Source organism: Pseudopodoces humilis, chromosome 7, assembly GCF_049639895.1.
Source record: "Pseudopodoces humilis isolate 2021_Gansu_Grassland_sample_001 chromosome 7, ASM4963989v1, whole genome shotgun sequence".
Taxonomy (NCBI): domain Eukaryota; kingdom Metazoa; phylum Chordata; class Aves; order Passeriformes; family Paridae; genus Pseudopodoces; species Pseudopodoces humilis.
In genome coordinates, this window is record NC_142206.1 from 62,162,559 (window position 1) to 62,179,366 (window position 16,808).

The 16,808-nt window shown below is 44.7% G+C and overlaps 1 protein-coding gene across 1 annotated transcript in view; it reads right to left on the minus strand.

The window, feature by feature from the left end:
- The window catches only part of TOGARAM1 (TOG array regulator of axonemal microtubules 1), a 33,089-nt gene that overhangs the window by 12,418 nt on the left and 3,863 nt on the right, over positions 1-16,808 (minus strand). The window contains exons 2-14 of the mRNA XM_088058078.1: positions 13,856-14,012; positions 13,281-13,415; positions 12,410-12,706; positions 10,590-11,257; positions 8,171-8,403; positions 6,212-6,312; positions 5,542-5,625; positions 5,110-5,273; positions 4,118-4,289; positions 3,852-3,986; positions 2,082-2,229; positions 810-915; positions 229-464 (exon numbers count right to left, since the gene is read on the minus strand). Of these exons, the coding sequence (XP_087914204.1) occupies positions 229-464; positions 810-915; positions 2,082-2,229; positions 3,852-3,986; positions 4,118-4,289; positions 5,110-5,273; positions 5,542-5,625; positions 6,212-6,312; positions 8,171-8,403; positions 10,590-11,257; positions 12,410-12,706; positions 13,281-13,415; positions 13,856-14,012 (2,636 nt within the window). The remainder of the gene's footprint in view (positions 1-228; positions 465-809; positions 916-2,081; positions 2,230-3,851; positions 3,987-4,117; positions 4,290-5,109; positions 5,274-5,541; positions 5,626-6,211; positions 6,313-8,170; positions 8,404-10,589; positions 11,258-12,409; positions 12,707-13,280; positions 13,416-13,855; positions 14,013-16,808) is intronic.

Below are 16,808 nucleotides of genomic sequence, written 5' to 3' on the forward strand. Positions count from 1 at the left end.
AGCCAGACAATACACCAAGCTTCAAAATCAACAGCCAACCTCTTCCATAATGCACAGAAAGGAACAGAGGGGCTTTAATTCAATTTATGCCAACAAACATTGCCCTGGGTAGAGGTTTAGGACAGCTGATTTCAAACTTCTGTCTACTGTACTCTGATGTTAAAAAGCCTACATTTGATAAATTTACTCTATTCACAGTATTCTTTATAAAGTCTTGACAGGAATTACCTTTGCCCTCCATTTATAAGAGAACAAAGTGCACGTGCTGGAGTCACATTATTAACCATGGCCTTCAGTGCCTTGTCTACCTCTTCCCTTATAAAAGTGTTGGATTCCCCAGCTTTGTGCAAAAGGACTTTTACTGCATTATCTAGTTCTTGATCCATGCTCTTTTTCAGGTGGGTGAACAAATCCCCTAAACAGACCACAGCAGCTCGAGAAACACCTGAGCGTAAATTCTTGACCTGCACACAGGAAAAACCCAAAAAACAATGAATAATGTTTATCAGAGAGACTTTAAAATAAATATTCATGTTTGCCCTTTGTCATTTTTAAGTAACATTACAAGCAACTGAGAAACACATTTCTAACTTGATTCACAATGGGTGAGAATTAAAATATACACTCATAAAAACCTTAGAAAGTTAAAATCTACATTTTTTTCAGCCTCTGAGTCTCAAATCATCCTTGAGACTGCCCAGTTGAGGAAAACTCACCAGAGGCGAGCATAAATCACTTCAGAGAGCTGTAAAATATATATATATACACACACAGAGAGCCAGTGGAATATTCTGATAGGAAAATTTAACCTCTTGAGCCACAGCCAGAGTTGTTTCATGGAGCTTTGCAGTCAGAATAGGGGCATGGTAGGCAGACAAGCACCTGACAAAGTTCAGACCTTCAATTTTCTTCTCCCTGTGTGAAAAAATAGTATTTAAATTCCACCCATTTGAAAAGTTTCATGAAAACATTCAGGTGTGGAATTCCAAGGAATCAAACAGCAAACAAATTAGAGAGTAAAATAAAGATGAGAAATTAGATAAATAATAAAAATAAGAAATAATCCCAGATGGTTTTGGTTTAAAAGGACCTCAAATCCCACCCATCCCACCCCAGCCATGGCAGGGACAGCTCCCACTGTCCCAATGTCCAGCCCCAATGTCCAGCCTGGCCTTGGGCACTGCCAGGGATCCAGGGACAGCCACAGCTGCTCTGGGCACCTGTGCCAGGGCCTGCCCACCCTCACAGCCAAGAAATAATGCAAGAAATTTTCTCCAAGCAAATCTGTTTTTTCCTGTGGGACTGTTAGAGCACAGCAGCCTCTCAGCAGTGTCCCACAGTTCTGCTCCCAGCTGGCACCAGTGGCAATTCAAGGATCTGTTTCTTTCCCCAAACTGAAGGCAGCAGCTCTGTAAGCACATCCCAAGGCAGGAAGCACCAAAGAAATGCTTCAGTTCCACACAAAGCACCAAGGACAAGCTGCTAATTCCACACAAAGCACCAGAAAGGTGTTGGTGGGGCCTCTCCAGCCCTTAAACCCAGTTCCCAACCCTAATTTACAAAGCTCCTTTAATCTCAAATTTGACTTTATGTCGATGCCTGAGAGGCTCCTGGAGCAGGGGCTGGGCAGAGTTAAAGGAATAAAGCAGGGATTCATTAAAAGCCCTTCCAAGGATGCACCTTGGGCAGTGCAAGAGCCCGGCCCTGGCTCCAGCCAAGATGGGTCAGGAGTTGGACACTGGGATCAGTTTTGCTCCATTTCCACCTTGGGTTCATTGTGCAATTCCAGCCTCAGGTGATGAAGGCCCATCCTCCCAGATTCTCTCCTCAATTCCCTGCTGGTTGCACTTGTTGGGGCTGAGGCTGCAGCGCTGCCCTTGCTGCTGGGGCTGGGAAAGGATTGTTGTGTGTGCTGAGCTGTGAGGAGACCCTGCTGACACTTTGTGTGCACTCCAGAGTTCTGCACAATTACACACTCTGCAAAACAGCAAAGCTCCAACCGAGGGCATCGACGCCCGTTTTGCTGCGTTTTCCAGAGGATTCTCCCCGTGCCCACCCTGCCCAGGCCCCTGTGCACGCACCAGTCGTGGTCAGCCAGCAGTGCCAGTGCCTCTGCCAGCGCTGCCTCGGGCCTGGGGAAGGGCTGCAGCTCGGCGGGGTCCAGCACCTCGGGGCTCGGCGGCACCGGCGGCTCCCGGCAGCGGCCCCGCGGCGCCGGGCACGGCTCCTCTGTGACACGGGACAAAGAGTCAGCACCTCTGCCAGCTGCTCCCAGCCCGCCAGGGAAACGCAGCTCCGGCACTAAATGGTGCCACAGGAAATGGAGTTTGTAAAGGACACAGGATCCCAGGGGGGTTTGGGGTGGAAGGATCTTAAGGCCCAGCCAGTGCCAGCCCCGCCTTGGCAGGGACAGCTCCCCCTGCCCCAGGCTGCTCCGGCCCTGGCCCTGGGCACTGCCAGGGATCCAGGGGCAGCCTCAATCAACCAACCAACCAATCAATCAGTCAATCCATCCATCCATCATCCATCCATCCATCATCCATCCATCCATCCATCATCCATCCATCATCCATCCATCCATCATCCATCCATCATCCATCCATCCATCCATCCATCATCCATCCATCCATCCATCCATCCATCCATCCATCCATCCATCCATCCATCCATCCATCCATCCATCATCCATCCATCCATCATCCATCCATCATCCATCCATCCATCCATCATCCATCCATCCATCCATCATCCATCCATCCATCCATCCATCCATCCATCCATCCATCATCCATCCATCCATCCATCATCCATCCATCCATCCATCCATCATCCATCCATCATCCATCATCCATCCATCATCCACCCATCCATCATCCATCCATCATCCACCCATCCATCATCCATCCATCATCCATCCATCATCCATCCATCATCCATCCATCCATCATCCATCTATTCATCATCCATCCATCCATCATCCATCCATCATCCATCCATCATCCATCCATCCATCATCCATCTATTCATCATCCATCCATCCATCATCCATCCATCATCCATCCATCATCCATCATCCATCCATCATCCATCCATCATCCATCCATCATCCATCCATCCATCATCCATCCATCCATCATCCATCTATTCATCATCCATCCATCCATCATCCATCCATCCATCATCCATCCATCATCCATCATCCATCCATCATCCATCCATCATCCATCCATCCATCATCCATCCATCATCCATCCATCCATCATCCATCATCCATCTATTCATCATCCATCCATCCATCCATCATCCATCCATCCATCATCCATCTGAGTTTCATTCATGTAAATTCAATTCTGCCCCCATCCTTCACTTTTTAGAGGCACAGACACGAAGGCAGTGGCTGTTTGATGTACAAACACATTCACAGTGTGCCAATAACATCATAAACCTTGAGGAGACACCTGAGAAATTCTGGCCACCTTTGAGCACCATCAGTAGGAGCTTCTGCTCTCAGCAGTTTTCTACTGCTTATTTTAAAGGCAATTCAGTGCCAAAATGCACCCGGAAAAGGGGTTTTGGGGACAGGAGGCAGTCAGCTTGCTGAAAACGCATTGTATCCTTTCACACCCTGATCAAACTAAAACTCTCTGATGTCTCATGAATCTCCCTAACAGATTCCAGATGAAAAATGAGCAGTTGAATGATCCCCAGTGAGGAATTCAATCCCCTCCAGCCCCACAGTACTCTGATCTTCCAGAGCACCTCAGGACTGTCCACTGCACAAATAAATTGTATTTTGAAACCGTCCCACTCCACCTACCCAAACATTTTAAGAGTTTACTGTCCCAGCTTACCAGAATCTAGCAAGGATGAACACTTTGATCTCTTCAAACTGGATGTTCTTTTCAGGGAAGGGTTCAAGGCCACATTTTCTAAGGACAAAGATCCATTTCTTGGCGATGTCAGTAAATCTCCACAGAGATTAAACCCTAGGAAAGAAATAAATGCCCAAACTACAATAAAACCAGCACCAAGTTAAAGCCCAGTATTACCAGCCCTAATTTCCATTTCAGCAGCATTGAGCAGGGAATATTCATTTAAGAAAATCCCTCATCCTCACTTTCTGCTGTGAGTTTGTCTGGTTCACTCATACTCAGTCTAATCCTTTCCCAAGGGAATTCTTCCTTCCCTTCCAAGTCTTTGCTTTCCTGTTCATTATGGTTGTGTTCTCTGTCTTCTTTCCTTTTCCTCCTCAGCTTCTCCTGAGCAGATTTTGACAAGGTCACTTTTATCTGCAAAAAAAATCATGCACAAGTTACCCCAGAGGTGATTCCCCAGTTCCTGATACTGGACAAGGTCAGCATGGAAAATCAGCATTTTCTCTGATCTGACCCTTCTCTCTCATGTGTTTATGACACTTTTTGTGCCTTAGGAAAACTCAGCAAATTATTTTAATCCAGTTAAATTTAAACTCAGTTTAATAAATTTAATCCATTTACTGCTTTGAATTTGATCCTGCCAGGGGTTCACATATTCAGTGGAAATCAGAAAATTAAGACACTGTTAATCATTAACCTCAAGATTTAGTATTCTTTAAATGTTATTTTAAAGGCTTGCAGAAAGAGTTTCATTTCAATGTTTTTTGACTTTGTATCACACTTCACTCAGATAAATCTTGCTCCATTTACATTTGTAAATAGTATTTAACAAACAGCACCACTCCTCAGAAACCAGATTATGGGCAAATATTCAAGAAGAGTTTTTCTTTTAAGAAAAACTTCTAATTGGAGCTGGATTAATTCATCCCTGGGGAAAACAAGACCTGATCCAACACAGCCAATCCCTCCTTCCACATCTGCACGTGCTGTGGGAGTCAGGGAGGGCATTTCCCAGCTCCCCTCCTTCCTGCAGCCCTTCTCCAGGGATTTGAGCATGGTGGGAAGCTCCTGGCACATCCATTTGCCATCCAGGTGGCCCCAAAAGGAAAACCAGGAGCAGCAGCTCGATGGCTTTGGCTGTTCCAATCATGCCCAAACTCCGGGTGTGACTGAGCAGGGCTGCACTCACCCCACACCACCAGGATGAGAAGGCACCAGGCTGTGCAGTGCTTACCTCTCTTTCATTCCCTGCATGGCAGTGGGAATGGGAAGTGCTGTTCTGCTGGAAGCTTCTCCCTGGGGCTGGCTCTGCTCCCTCCCTGGCAGCCTGGCTGTCCCCATTGGCCACACAGGGCATGGACTGGCTGGGAGCTGGGGCAGGAGCGCTCCCAAAAACACCTGGAGGGCAGAACACGGGGTCACACACTGCTTTGGGGTGGAAGGGACAGCAAACATCTCATTCCAGGGATGCCATGAGCAGAATTGTCTATCCAGGAACCGCAATGCCTTCAAACGTAATTCTTTGTATTCCCACTGAACTGGGGATTGTGAACAATCTAAAACATTGTGCAGATCTATTTGTTCTTTTCCCACTCTACATAAAGGCACGTTTTCCCTCATTTCATAACTCAGACACACACAGGGGATGATTTTGGGTCTGTGGTACCTTTACCAACAACAGCAACGACGTCTTCAGGTGTGAACCCCAGATCGTTCTTCGCTGCAAAACCAGGCACTGACTCCGCAGGGCCTGAAAGCACAAAGAGCACTCCCTGAAAATCTGGTTATGCTTTAGGATGTGCCTCATCCTCCTAAAATGTCACCCTACGTCTGAATTGATCCCTTTCCCTTCTCCCAGGTTACTGAAGCCAACAGGATCTGTTGAATACCCATGTGAAGGATGTCCACATCCCACTGACACGAGCCTGGAGCCAGGCTGGGAGAGCTGGGAATGCTCACCTGGAGAAGGGAAGGCTCCAGGGAGAGCTCAGAGCCCTTTGCAGGGCCTGAAGGGGCTCCAGGAGAGCTGGAGATGGACTGGGGACTGGGGACAAGGCCTTTCCTCCACCCAGCAGAACCAAAACTGGTTAAACACAAATAATCCCAACCCAGCAGTTCCCTGCCCGTTCCAGGGACCCGTGCTGCCCTGGGAGGGGAGAGCACTCCAGCAGCACCTAACCTCAATTCCAACAGGAAATGAGCAAGCCTGGAACTCCTCACCTGAGCACCCTCAAATCCCAGTTTGGCCCCAGAGCACCCAGAGGTTCCCTTTGCTACGTGAACAGCCCCACCAAGGGGCACTCTGGCCCCTGAGGTGAGCATGGACAGGAACACACCTGTGCTGGGGTGATGCTCTGCCCCCTCTGCGTCTCTGGGCCTTGCTGGAGATACTTTTGCAGGGTGGGATTTGCTGCCAAGTGCTGGAAAAGTGTCTGACCTGTTCAGATAAACACATTTTATAGGTGCAATTCTCCACAGCTGTCAAAGCCCAGCCAAAAACAACAATGGATTTCAGTCTCTCCATGGCAATATTTCCAGTATTCCCACAAATATTCCCACTGAGCACAAACAGAATTCAGTGGGAATTATTTGATGAGCAGGTCCATCATGAAGAACACCCTAAAGAAACCTGACACTAGGACTAAATTCAGGATACACCCATAAAGTAAGGAATTGTTTGGCCTGGGGATTGAGGATGCTGGTTCCAACCTGGCCAAGGAGAGCGACCAAATCCTCCTGCCCCTTCCAGGGATGAGCTGCCCCCAGCTCAGTGTCCACCAGAGACATTCACCAGGAAAATGCTCTTATCTACAAGAATAACTTTTCAATTCTTTTAAATTTCAAATGATTCTCTGGATATGAGAGGTGATGGAGCCCAGAGCCAGTGCAATACCCACAACTAAAGACTCTTTGAAGCTGCAAGGGAAGGCTCATGCTCCAGGAACATCCCTAATTCCTGTTTCCAGCTCCCATCACCCACGGCAGTTTATCAGCAGATAAACCAAACCCTTCCCAAAGCAGCCACACCAAAACCCCATTCCTGCCACAGATTTTGGGAACAGACAATGCCTGTTTGTGCCAGTGCTCACAAAACTCCCTGGCATTTCTCTGAGCGCTCCAAGGCTTTCACCTGGGATGGACTCTGTCACTCCTCCCAGCTCAGGGTGACTGCCACGTGTCCCCTCCCTTCCTGGCTGGTTCACAACTCCTCTGACTGAGGATCCAGTAAAATATTAAGCACTGGATGATGGACATGGCAATGTTCAGAGCATGGCTTAGCCCAAACCAGCCCACCCAGGGCTCCGCTGCTTTGACTTCTGAAGGATTTCAGCATTTGAATGTGGGATTTTGAAGATTATTTTAAAAAATGTGATTCAGCAGTAATGCACACGGGGAAGGGATGTAAATATAAATTAATTCTGGGCTGCACAACTGAAAACCTTCTGTTTGTGAATCATTCCAGACTCCTTCTGCCTCAAACCCTTTCATGTTGCCTGTTTTGCTTTCTGTTAATGCAGTTCTGTGTCAGTTCTAAGGAAGGTTCCCTGCTCATGGCAGGGCTGGAATTTGGTGATATTTCAGGTCCCTTCCAACACAAACCACTCTGGGATTCTGTCAGTCTATAAAAGATGATTTTGGTACACACAAAAATACCTTCAGAGCTACAAAGAGCTTCATCGTGGGCTCTGAGAGCAGAAAAGGAGATTTTGGACTGGAGAATTTTCAAAATTCCTCAAAACTCTTTTTATCTCATTAAACAATAGTTTATACTGCTCATAACCACCTGGGTTGTTGCCCTTTACAATCAGAGCATTTGTCACCACCCAATTTCTATTTAGAAGAGCTCTGGGAAGGCATTTTAAATTCACAATTATCTCTCAGGAATAAATGGAACCAGCTCTTGATTCACAATAAGAAACATCTGCATTGTCTTCCTCTTCTCAACAAACCCAATTCAATTTCCAGGCTGTAATAACCCGACCTTATCCTTCCTCTTCTCTCTTGTCCTTCTCACTCCCCTGTTCACTCTGGTCACGTTCCTGCCGTGCCAGGGAAAGTCTTTATCAAACATTCACTGTCCCTGGCACTGCCTCCCTGCCCTGGCCTTCTGCAGCTTCATGTTAGAAAGCAGAAAAAAAAAAAAAATAGAATAAAGTGATTAAGCAGCTCTTGTATTTTTAGAGAAGAACACAATTCACACAGAGAAATCAGGCAAGCCTATATAAAACATGTACCAGCGAGTGCCTGGTTTAAGTGAGGCTGTGAGGGGCTCTCCAGGCTCAGGTGACACTCACATCACTCTCCTCCTGGGGGGCAGCGTGCCCACGGGGGAGCCCGGCGATTCCTGGCTGGAAATTCCGCTCTCGCCGGTGGAAGCGGCTCCGGGGGAGGAGCCCTGGGAGGAGCAGTCCCCGGAAAATTCCAGTTTCACCCCCGAGTCGGGGCTCTCCAGGTCGGCGATGCTGCTGCTCAGCTTTGCCCTCTTCTTGGCTGCGCTGTTCCGCAGGGAGCGCAGGGAATTCTGCATCTGGAATTCAGCGGGGAAAAAGGACAGGGAGCACTCAGTGCCCAGGGAAAAGCTGCTTTCAGGAATATAAAATCTGTTTTGGAGTGTTCAGCTCAGCCCGTGGGGTGCACAGAGCAGTGTGATCACCACTCACACGGTGTTTGTGGGATTATAATGATTCACAAGAATAATTATCCTGTGAGCAAACCCAACCTGACAGCAGCGCTGTGCCCCAGCTCCCCTTTCCCGAGCAGGGCACACATTCCTGCTAAAACACAAAAGCTGCTCCGTGCTTTTTAGAGGATTAAAGGAAGGGTTTGATGCCTGCCAGCACACACAGCAGGACCTCAGGCTTATCCCAGCAAATCTGCACATCCTAGAAGCAGAACCATGGAATGGCTTGGAAAGGACCTTAAGGATCATCCCATCCCAGCCCTGCCGTGGCAGAGACACCTCCCACTGTCCCAATGTCCAGCCCCAATGTCCAGCCCCAATGTCCAGCCCCAATGTCCAGCCCCAATGTCCAGCCCCAATGTCCAGCCCCAATGTCCAGCCCCAATGTCCAGCCTGGCCTTGGGCACTGCCAGGGATCCAGGGGCAGCCACAGCAGCTCTGGCAATTCCAGCCCAGCCAGCAATTCCCAATTCCCAACATCCCATCTAAACCTCCTCTAAATCATGCAATCAGTGCCCAGCAAGCAGAGATCCTACTCAAACGAGCAGGAAAAGCTGTAATTACTGAAGTTTTACACTGCAGCATTCTCCCCTCTTTTGGCTGAATATTTCCCATGTCAGAAATTCTCCCTCTGTTTAACGCCCCAGGCTCCTTTCAGTGGGAACCAGAGGATGGAAGGGGCAGGCAGAAAGGCAAAGCCAGGAAATCAGAGAATTCCAGACTGACTGGGGATGGAAGGAACCTTGAAGTTCACCTTGTTCCATGGGCAGGGACATCTTCCAGCACCTCAGGGTGCTCCAAACCCCATCCAGCCCTGGCACTTCCAGGGATGGGGATTGTTATAAATGGCAGTAGAGTTATTGGCTTTGCATTTATGTATTGGCCTTTGCCAGTTATTATTGATCACCAAGACTCTGATAGAGTAGAATTTGTAATCCCTTTTAATTGCCTTTTGATATGGTTTAATCTGTCAGCCTTTGTATGCACTGTGTAGCTTATACAAATGGTAGTGTGAGAAAAATATTATAATATTATATATACTATAATATATAAAAATATATTTATATAATTATATATAATATGTAATATATAAATATAATACTATCTATTTACTATATACTTATATATAAATATATATTTTATATAAATATAAAATTATATATTTATATTTTTATATTATATATAAATATTAAATGTATAAATATTTATATATTTCTATATTTAAATTAATATATAAATACATAAATACATATATTTACTATATATTATAGTACTAATACAGAAATACATACAATACATAAATATATTAGTATAAATATAAATAATACAAATATATATTTAATATATAATTATATAATATATAATTATATATTAAATTATTTATAATGTATAATTATATAATATAATATAAATTATAAAAATAATATAAATATCTGTAAGGTATAATATATAAATATATATAATATAAATATTATAGCTTAGACCTTTGCATCATATTAAAATAGAAACTATGTACTACTAAATACTTTTATTTGTGTAACCAACTCAGATAATGGTGTGAAATAGCTACATTGATTCAATGTATTTGTGGACTGTCTTATCTGAATGAGAAGATAATGACAGGATCCAGGACACCAAGAGAAAAATTTACTGCTGACTCTCCAGTTATCAGGAAGTGTCAAAACATCAGAATGGAGCCTCAAGAAGAAATAAAATGTATTGATTTAATCCACAGGATGGCATGCAGACAAGGCAAAGGTTAAAACCAAGCAAAAGGATTCCCAGAACATGTAACCCACAGGAATGTTTGAGTATGTATAACCCTCATTAATATGCATTTAACCAATGTAATGAAAAGTAATATAAGTAAAATAAGGAAATTGTTTGAAGCTAACGGGGTGCTTTTGACCATCAGCACTGGATCCTGTCCCTTTTTTCCCTCATTAAACTTTTATAAAACACCAATTTTGAACAGTGAGCCTCATTTCTCCCAGGCACTGCTGTTAAAAGTGCCTCTATCCCATTTCACCCACCTCTTCCTGGTCCACCTCCTCAGGCTCCAGCTGCAGCTCCGCGCCCTCGCTGCCCTCCCGGGGCAGGCGCGGGATGGGGGGCACGGGCCGGGACCCCCGCAGCCCCGAGACCCTGCCCAGGCCAGCCCTCAGCTGCAGGGGGGGCTTCTCCAGCTGCAGGGAATGCTTCTCCAGCTGCAGGGAATGCTTCTCCAGCTGCAGGGGGGGCTTCTCCAGCTGCAGGGAATGCTTCTCCAGCTGCAGGGAATGCTTCTCCAGCTGCAGGGAATGCTTCTCCAGCTGCAGGGAGGGCTTCTCCAGCTGCAGGGAATGCTTCTCCAGCTGCAGGGGGGGCTTCTCCAGCTGCAGGGAATGCTTCTCCAGCTGCAGGGGGGGCTTCTCCAGCTGCAGGGAATGCTTCTCCAGCTGCAGGGAATGCTTCTCCAGCTGCAGGGAGGGCTTCTCCAGCTGCAGGGAATGCTTCTCCAGCTGCAGGGGGGGCTTCTCCAGCTGCAGGGGGGGCTTCTCCAGCTGCAGGGAATGCTTCTCCAGCTGCAGGGGGGGCTTCTCCAGCTGCAGGGGGGGCTTCTCCAGCTGCAGGGAATGCTTCTCCAGCTGCAGGGAAGGCTTCTCCAGCTGCAGGGAATGCTTCTCCAGCTGCAGGGAATGCTTCTCCAGCGGGCTGTCTCCTGGAACACACAAGGACTGTCAGGGACAGAGGTGAAGGACAAACTTCACCTCTCAGCTCTGTATCTACAAAACTCCTTCTGCCATGGAGTGAGTGTTAAAAATAGACTTGTGCAGGCTGAGGTAACAATTTATTCCACTTTTAGTGTCTCCTTCCTTTAGGAAAATAGAAATCAGTGTTTCCTGCATGTGCACACCAACATAGAATCAAAATATCCTCAGCTGGAAGGGACACACAAGGATCAACAAAGTCCATGCACCTCCCATTAGTCCCTTTAAAAACTAATTAACTTCCTTCATTAAGAGAAAAACATCCCCAAACTTCCATGGAAGCTGCTGTAACAACAGAAGGACTCCAAAGAACCAGAAAAAATCAAAATGTGTATGGAAAACATATGGTAAGTGATAAATACAGTAACAAATAATAAATAGAGCAATACAGCAAGCTAGATAAATACATCTACAAGGCAGAGTCACAGTCTAGGGGCAGGGAATTCCCAAAGCATTCAGTTGGAAATTTTCTCTATATATGCACAAAAACATGGGTCTCAGTGAAGATGAAAATTCAAACAGTTTTCTTTAATCAATGCAAAACCGTAACTTTGTTTCAGAAACCTCCTGAGCGATTAGGAAGCAGTTTAACCTAAACAGAGGTTTAGGTTGTTTTTAGGTATTTTTAGATTTAGCATATAAAACCCAGGGGGTTGGAACTGGATGAGTTTGAAGGTCTCTTCCAATCCAAACCATTCTGGGATTCCATGATTCAAATGAAGAGGCAAAAAGGCCAAGTAACCCTTTTCCTGCACGTGGGTTAACTGGGGTATGAACAGGTATTTCTGCACTGACTTTCCCTGCAAGTGCTCCATTTTGGGGTTTATTTTAGCTGCAGGACAGACCTTTCCCTGAGACATTAAGAAAAGCAAAGCTGTAGCATATTTTGCTTTATGACACATCCAAAGGCTCCACTTTTGAACAGCAGCCTGTGGGGATGTGAGCAGTGGAGCCACAAGTAAATAACTCAGTAAAATCCCTCCCTTGCCTCACTGCACCTGCCCAATTCCCTCTCAGCTACCACTGGGGACTTTGTGACCACTGAAAAATCCCTCAAAATACAACTCCCAAATCCCTTTTTATCACATTGAGAACATTCCCACCTGTGCTGTCTCCTGGCTTTTGGCTGAGCAGCTGCCTCTGGCAACCAGGCTTAGGCAGCCCCTCGAAGCTTTTGAGGGGCCAGGAGCTGGAGAGGCTCCTGGGATCCTCCTGGGACTTCCCTGGAGAGGCAGCAGGAGCAGAGAGCTGCTTGGGGCTGTTCCTGGGGGATGACAGGGGGAAGGAGGGCAGGATGAAGGTGCCCTGGCTGGCACTGGGTCCTTGGAAGGACGTGGTGGGCTCTGCCTGAGTGCAAAAACTCCTCTGGGTCTTGCTGGGAAAACTGAGGCTGGAACAAACTGAGAAAAGGAAAAGAGAAGAGTGCCTGTGGTAACTCGGTCTTGTGATAAGAATTTATAATGAAATAATACACTGTAAGAATGATTTCCAGTGAAATAATGCACCATAAAAATAATTTCCAATGAAATAATCTATCATAAGAATAATTTGCCATGAAATAATGCACCACTAGGCAGTCAGAGCCTGAAGGCTTTGCCCATGCAAGCAGACAAATCAACCAACTTCATTCTGAAAATTGCATTCCCCTTCAAATGTGAGTTTAAGCCTTGAAATGATTTCTCAGGCATGTTTTGGAGAACTATATTTAAAAAACAGAGTGATGCAAGTAGATCAAACACTGCTGTGATCCTCCCACAGCAGCACCTTTTCTCCAACACCCTGACACAGATCAAAGGTGGGGCTGTAAATGAACAGCCACAAATTAAATCCCACAGGAAGGAGGAGCCATTCTCCATCTGGAGAGGGACTGAACAACCTTCCATAACAGTTTCCATTTCTTAGGGAAGCCAAGGAACAAAGAGACAGCTCCAAAGTGACGTGTCCTGCCTTAGGCCATCGGCAGAAGTCACATACCTTTGTCCTGCTGACAGTTATTTAATCCCAAAAACTGCAAATCAGAGCCCACACTGCCACTCTTCCCACGTGCCTGTGGGTGTCCAAGTGTCCCACATTTCCCTGAAATCTGGGGCTGATGAGAGCCCAGAGCACCTTCCAAAAGAGAACATAAAGAAGCAAGTCAGTACTTCACCAGAGAATATCCAGTAATATTTCACAGGGAATGCAGACTGTGTGTAGCTCAGAGTGTGAAACTCAAATACGCTCTGAGTACTTAATTCCAGAGTCTCTAAGCAACCTCAGAAAGGGAAAGGGAAAAAGGGAAAAGGACTGGCTGCTGTTCCAGGGCGCTGCTCCAGCTGGGAACTGCAGGGGGGCAAGAGAACAATCCCCTCTCTGAGTGTGTGACAATGAAGGGGAGCAAACTTGGCAGGACCAGGAGTCCCCAGAGGGGACAAGGACCGAGCCCAGGGCCACGGGGACACAACCACTCAGGTCTGGTCTTGCCCAGGCCTTTCAGACCCTTCTGGCCACTGAAGCACTCAGCTCTGGTGTGCCCTGGCAGCTCCAGCAGGTCCCTGTGCCCCACTCACCAGCAGCGAGCACAGAATGCTCCAGGTTCAGCTCCACACTGGGCTGCAGTGAAGGCCTGCAAGCTCTGCTCCTGCTGAGAAACAGCTCCTCACTGCCCGCGATTCCCTGCGAGGGACGGAGCTTCGGGGAGTGAGGGAAATCACTGGATGCAGCCAGCTGTAGGGAAAGGCAAAATAAATCAATAAAATAAAAAAATAAATAATATAAAAATATAAAAGCAAAATAAATCAATAAAATAAAATAAATAATATAAAGATACAAAAGCAAAATAAATCAATAAAATAAATAATATAAAAATATAAAAGCAAAATAAATCAATAAAATAAAATAAAAATAATAAATTAATTAAAAGCAAAATAAATAAATAAAATAAAAGCAAAATAAAAAATAAAAGCAAAATAAATCAATAAAATAAAATAAATATAAAAATATAAAAGCAAAATAAAGAAATAAAATAAAATAAAAATAATAAATTAATTAAAAGCAAAATAAATAAATAAAATAAAAGCAAAATAAAAAATAAAAGCAAAATAAATCAATAAAATAAAATAAATATAAAAATATAAAAGCAAAATAAATCAATAAAATAAAATAAATTTAAAAAGCAAAATAAATAAATAAATAAAATAAAAAATAAAATAAAAATAAAAATAAAATCAAAATAAAAAATAAAAGCAAAATAAATAAATAAAATAAATAAAATAAGAAATAAAATCAAAATAAATAAATAAAACAAAATAAATAAAATAAAAATATAAAAGTAAAATAAATAAAATAAAATAAATAAAATAAAAGTGAAATAAATAAAATAAAATAAAAATTAAAAGCAAAATAAATAAGATAAATAAAAAAATAAAAGCAAAATAAATAAATAAAAATTAAAAGCAAAATAAATAAATAAAATAAAAATGTGTGACATGAAAGCACTGCTCTGTGCAAACAGCACAAACATCCTCACACGAGCTTGACTTTCCCACCTACCCAATACTCAAACATTTTAATCATTACAGAGCATTGCAGCTGTTTTGCACTTCTTGCTAAAATACAGGTTAAAACTACTCACACTGAAAGGGGAAAAAAAAATTCCACCAAAATAAACTGGTAGAAAATAGCACTGTTTTAAAAATTGAATATTAAAAATTCAGCACTGACTTTTTGAATTATGTGCTTTAGATGGGGAAGTGCTTAAATACACAACAGAACCCCAAAATCCCAGAATGGAACAGTTCCTTGCAAACCACACACTCCAGATTCAGTCTAAAACTGTACCTGGCAACACCAGCAGCTTTTACTGAGAACTGGCTACAGGTAGGGAGAAAATCTCAATAATAGCAATATCTAACAAAGACAAGGTGATGCTTTAAATAAATTTCTGATTTAATTAGTAAAATCAGTGATTTAAATCATTCCCAGGCTGTATTTGCTCTGCCCTCCCTTCCCAGGGACACAGGAGGGAAAGAACAGCAGGAAAATGCTGAAGTGGTTTATTGCAGGTTATTACAAGTTGGGATGAAGATGTGAGACCTTGGCATTCCCATTCCTGCAATCACCAAACATCATTCCATCCATGGATCCTTAATGAAACGTTCCCTGTTCACATCACCACAGCCTGGTTTCAGCTGGCAGAGAGGGAATTTTCTGCTTAGGAGCTGGCACAGGATAAACTTTCATCCCATTTTTCCATACAGATAAAGCTACACGTGCAGAAGGAGTGAATTCCAACACTGCCATGACTGCAGAGCTTTGCTCAGCTGTTCCCATCCCAGCTCCAGGAGTGAAAACTCTGCTTCCTTGTACACAAATTATAATTACAGCATTGCAAATTCACTAAACACAGGCTTGGGGGTGGTGGGAAATAAAGCAAACCCAAAGCTGCCAGATATTTCCCTGGAGTACACAACAGATCCGAGCAAAGGGATTTCTCGAATGGGTTCAGATTCCTTTAAATTCCACAAATGTTGGAAAATACCTGAATCCATCCACCACAGCCCTTGAGAGTGACCCATCGTGGAATCCTGGAATGTTTTGGGTGGATAAATCCCATCCCACCCCTGCCATGGGCAGGGATGTTTTCCTCTGTCCCAGGTTTCTCCAAGCCCTGTCCAGCCTGGAATCACAGGCAAACATTCCCTCCCTGTGGAGCTGGGATGACACCAGAAGTGCTCCTAATCCAACACCAGCAGCACCAGCAATGTTCTCCCAGGAAGAAACCACCACCACACTAAGACAAATATCTCCCCAAAATCTCTCCCAGAAAAACCAGGCCTCAGGTCCCAGAGGGACACCCAAGGAAGGGACACTTTACCCCACAGACTGGCCACCCTCTGTGTCCCTCTGATTGTTGGAAAACAAAGAGGTTTTGTTCCATAAATCTGATTTCCCAGGGCATTTGAACCTCAGCAAAGCCCAGCTATCAAGTTCTCCCGTTATCAGATCAATATGGAAATGAGAAGAATTCCACATCTGCAGTTAGAGGAGATCCCAGAGTTCACAGGAACTTTGTGAAAGGGCTTAAATGTCCAGTGAAATGTCCAAATGCTCTTGTTTTCCCCAAAAGGAACCTCTGGGTACCAAAGGTACCTCCAGCAGCAGGGTCAGAGCCTGCAGGGTCTGTGTGTCCCAGGGGTAACTTTCACCCTGCAATATTCCATATTCCAACCTGCCCTTGAACACCCGAGTGCCTCCAGGGATGGAGAATGCCCAGAGGCTGCCAGACAAACCCCTCAGGCCAATATGCCTTATCTACCTTTTATTTTTAGTACACATTAACTCACAGATGTTTTACTCACATCTTATCTGATCAGCAGAGTCTAGACACAGCCCTGGACAATCTCTCTGTAACATGACCCTAAAAATACCGGCAGGAAAACAGCTTTAAACATTAATCTGCTTCCATGCATCCTTTCAGCCACACAATGACTCCAAAAGTTAATTTTTAAGCAAATTCATTTG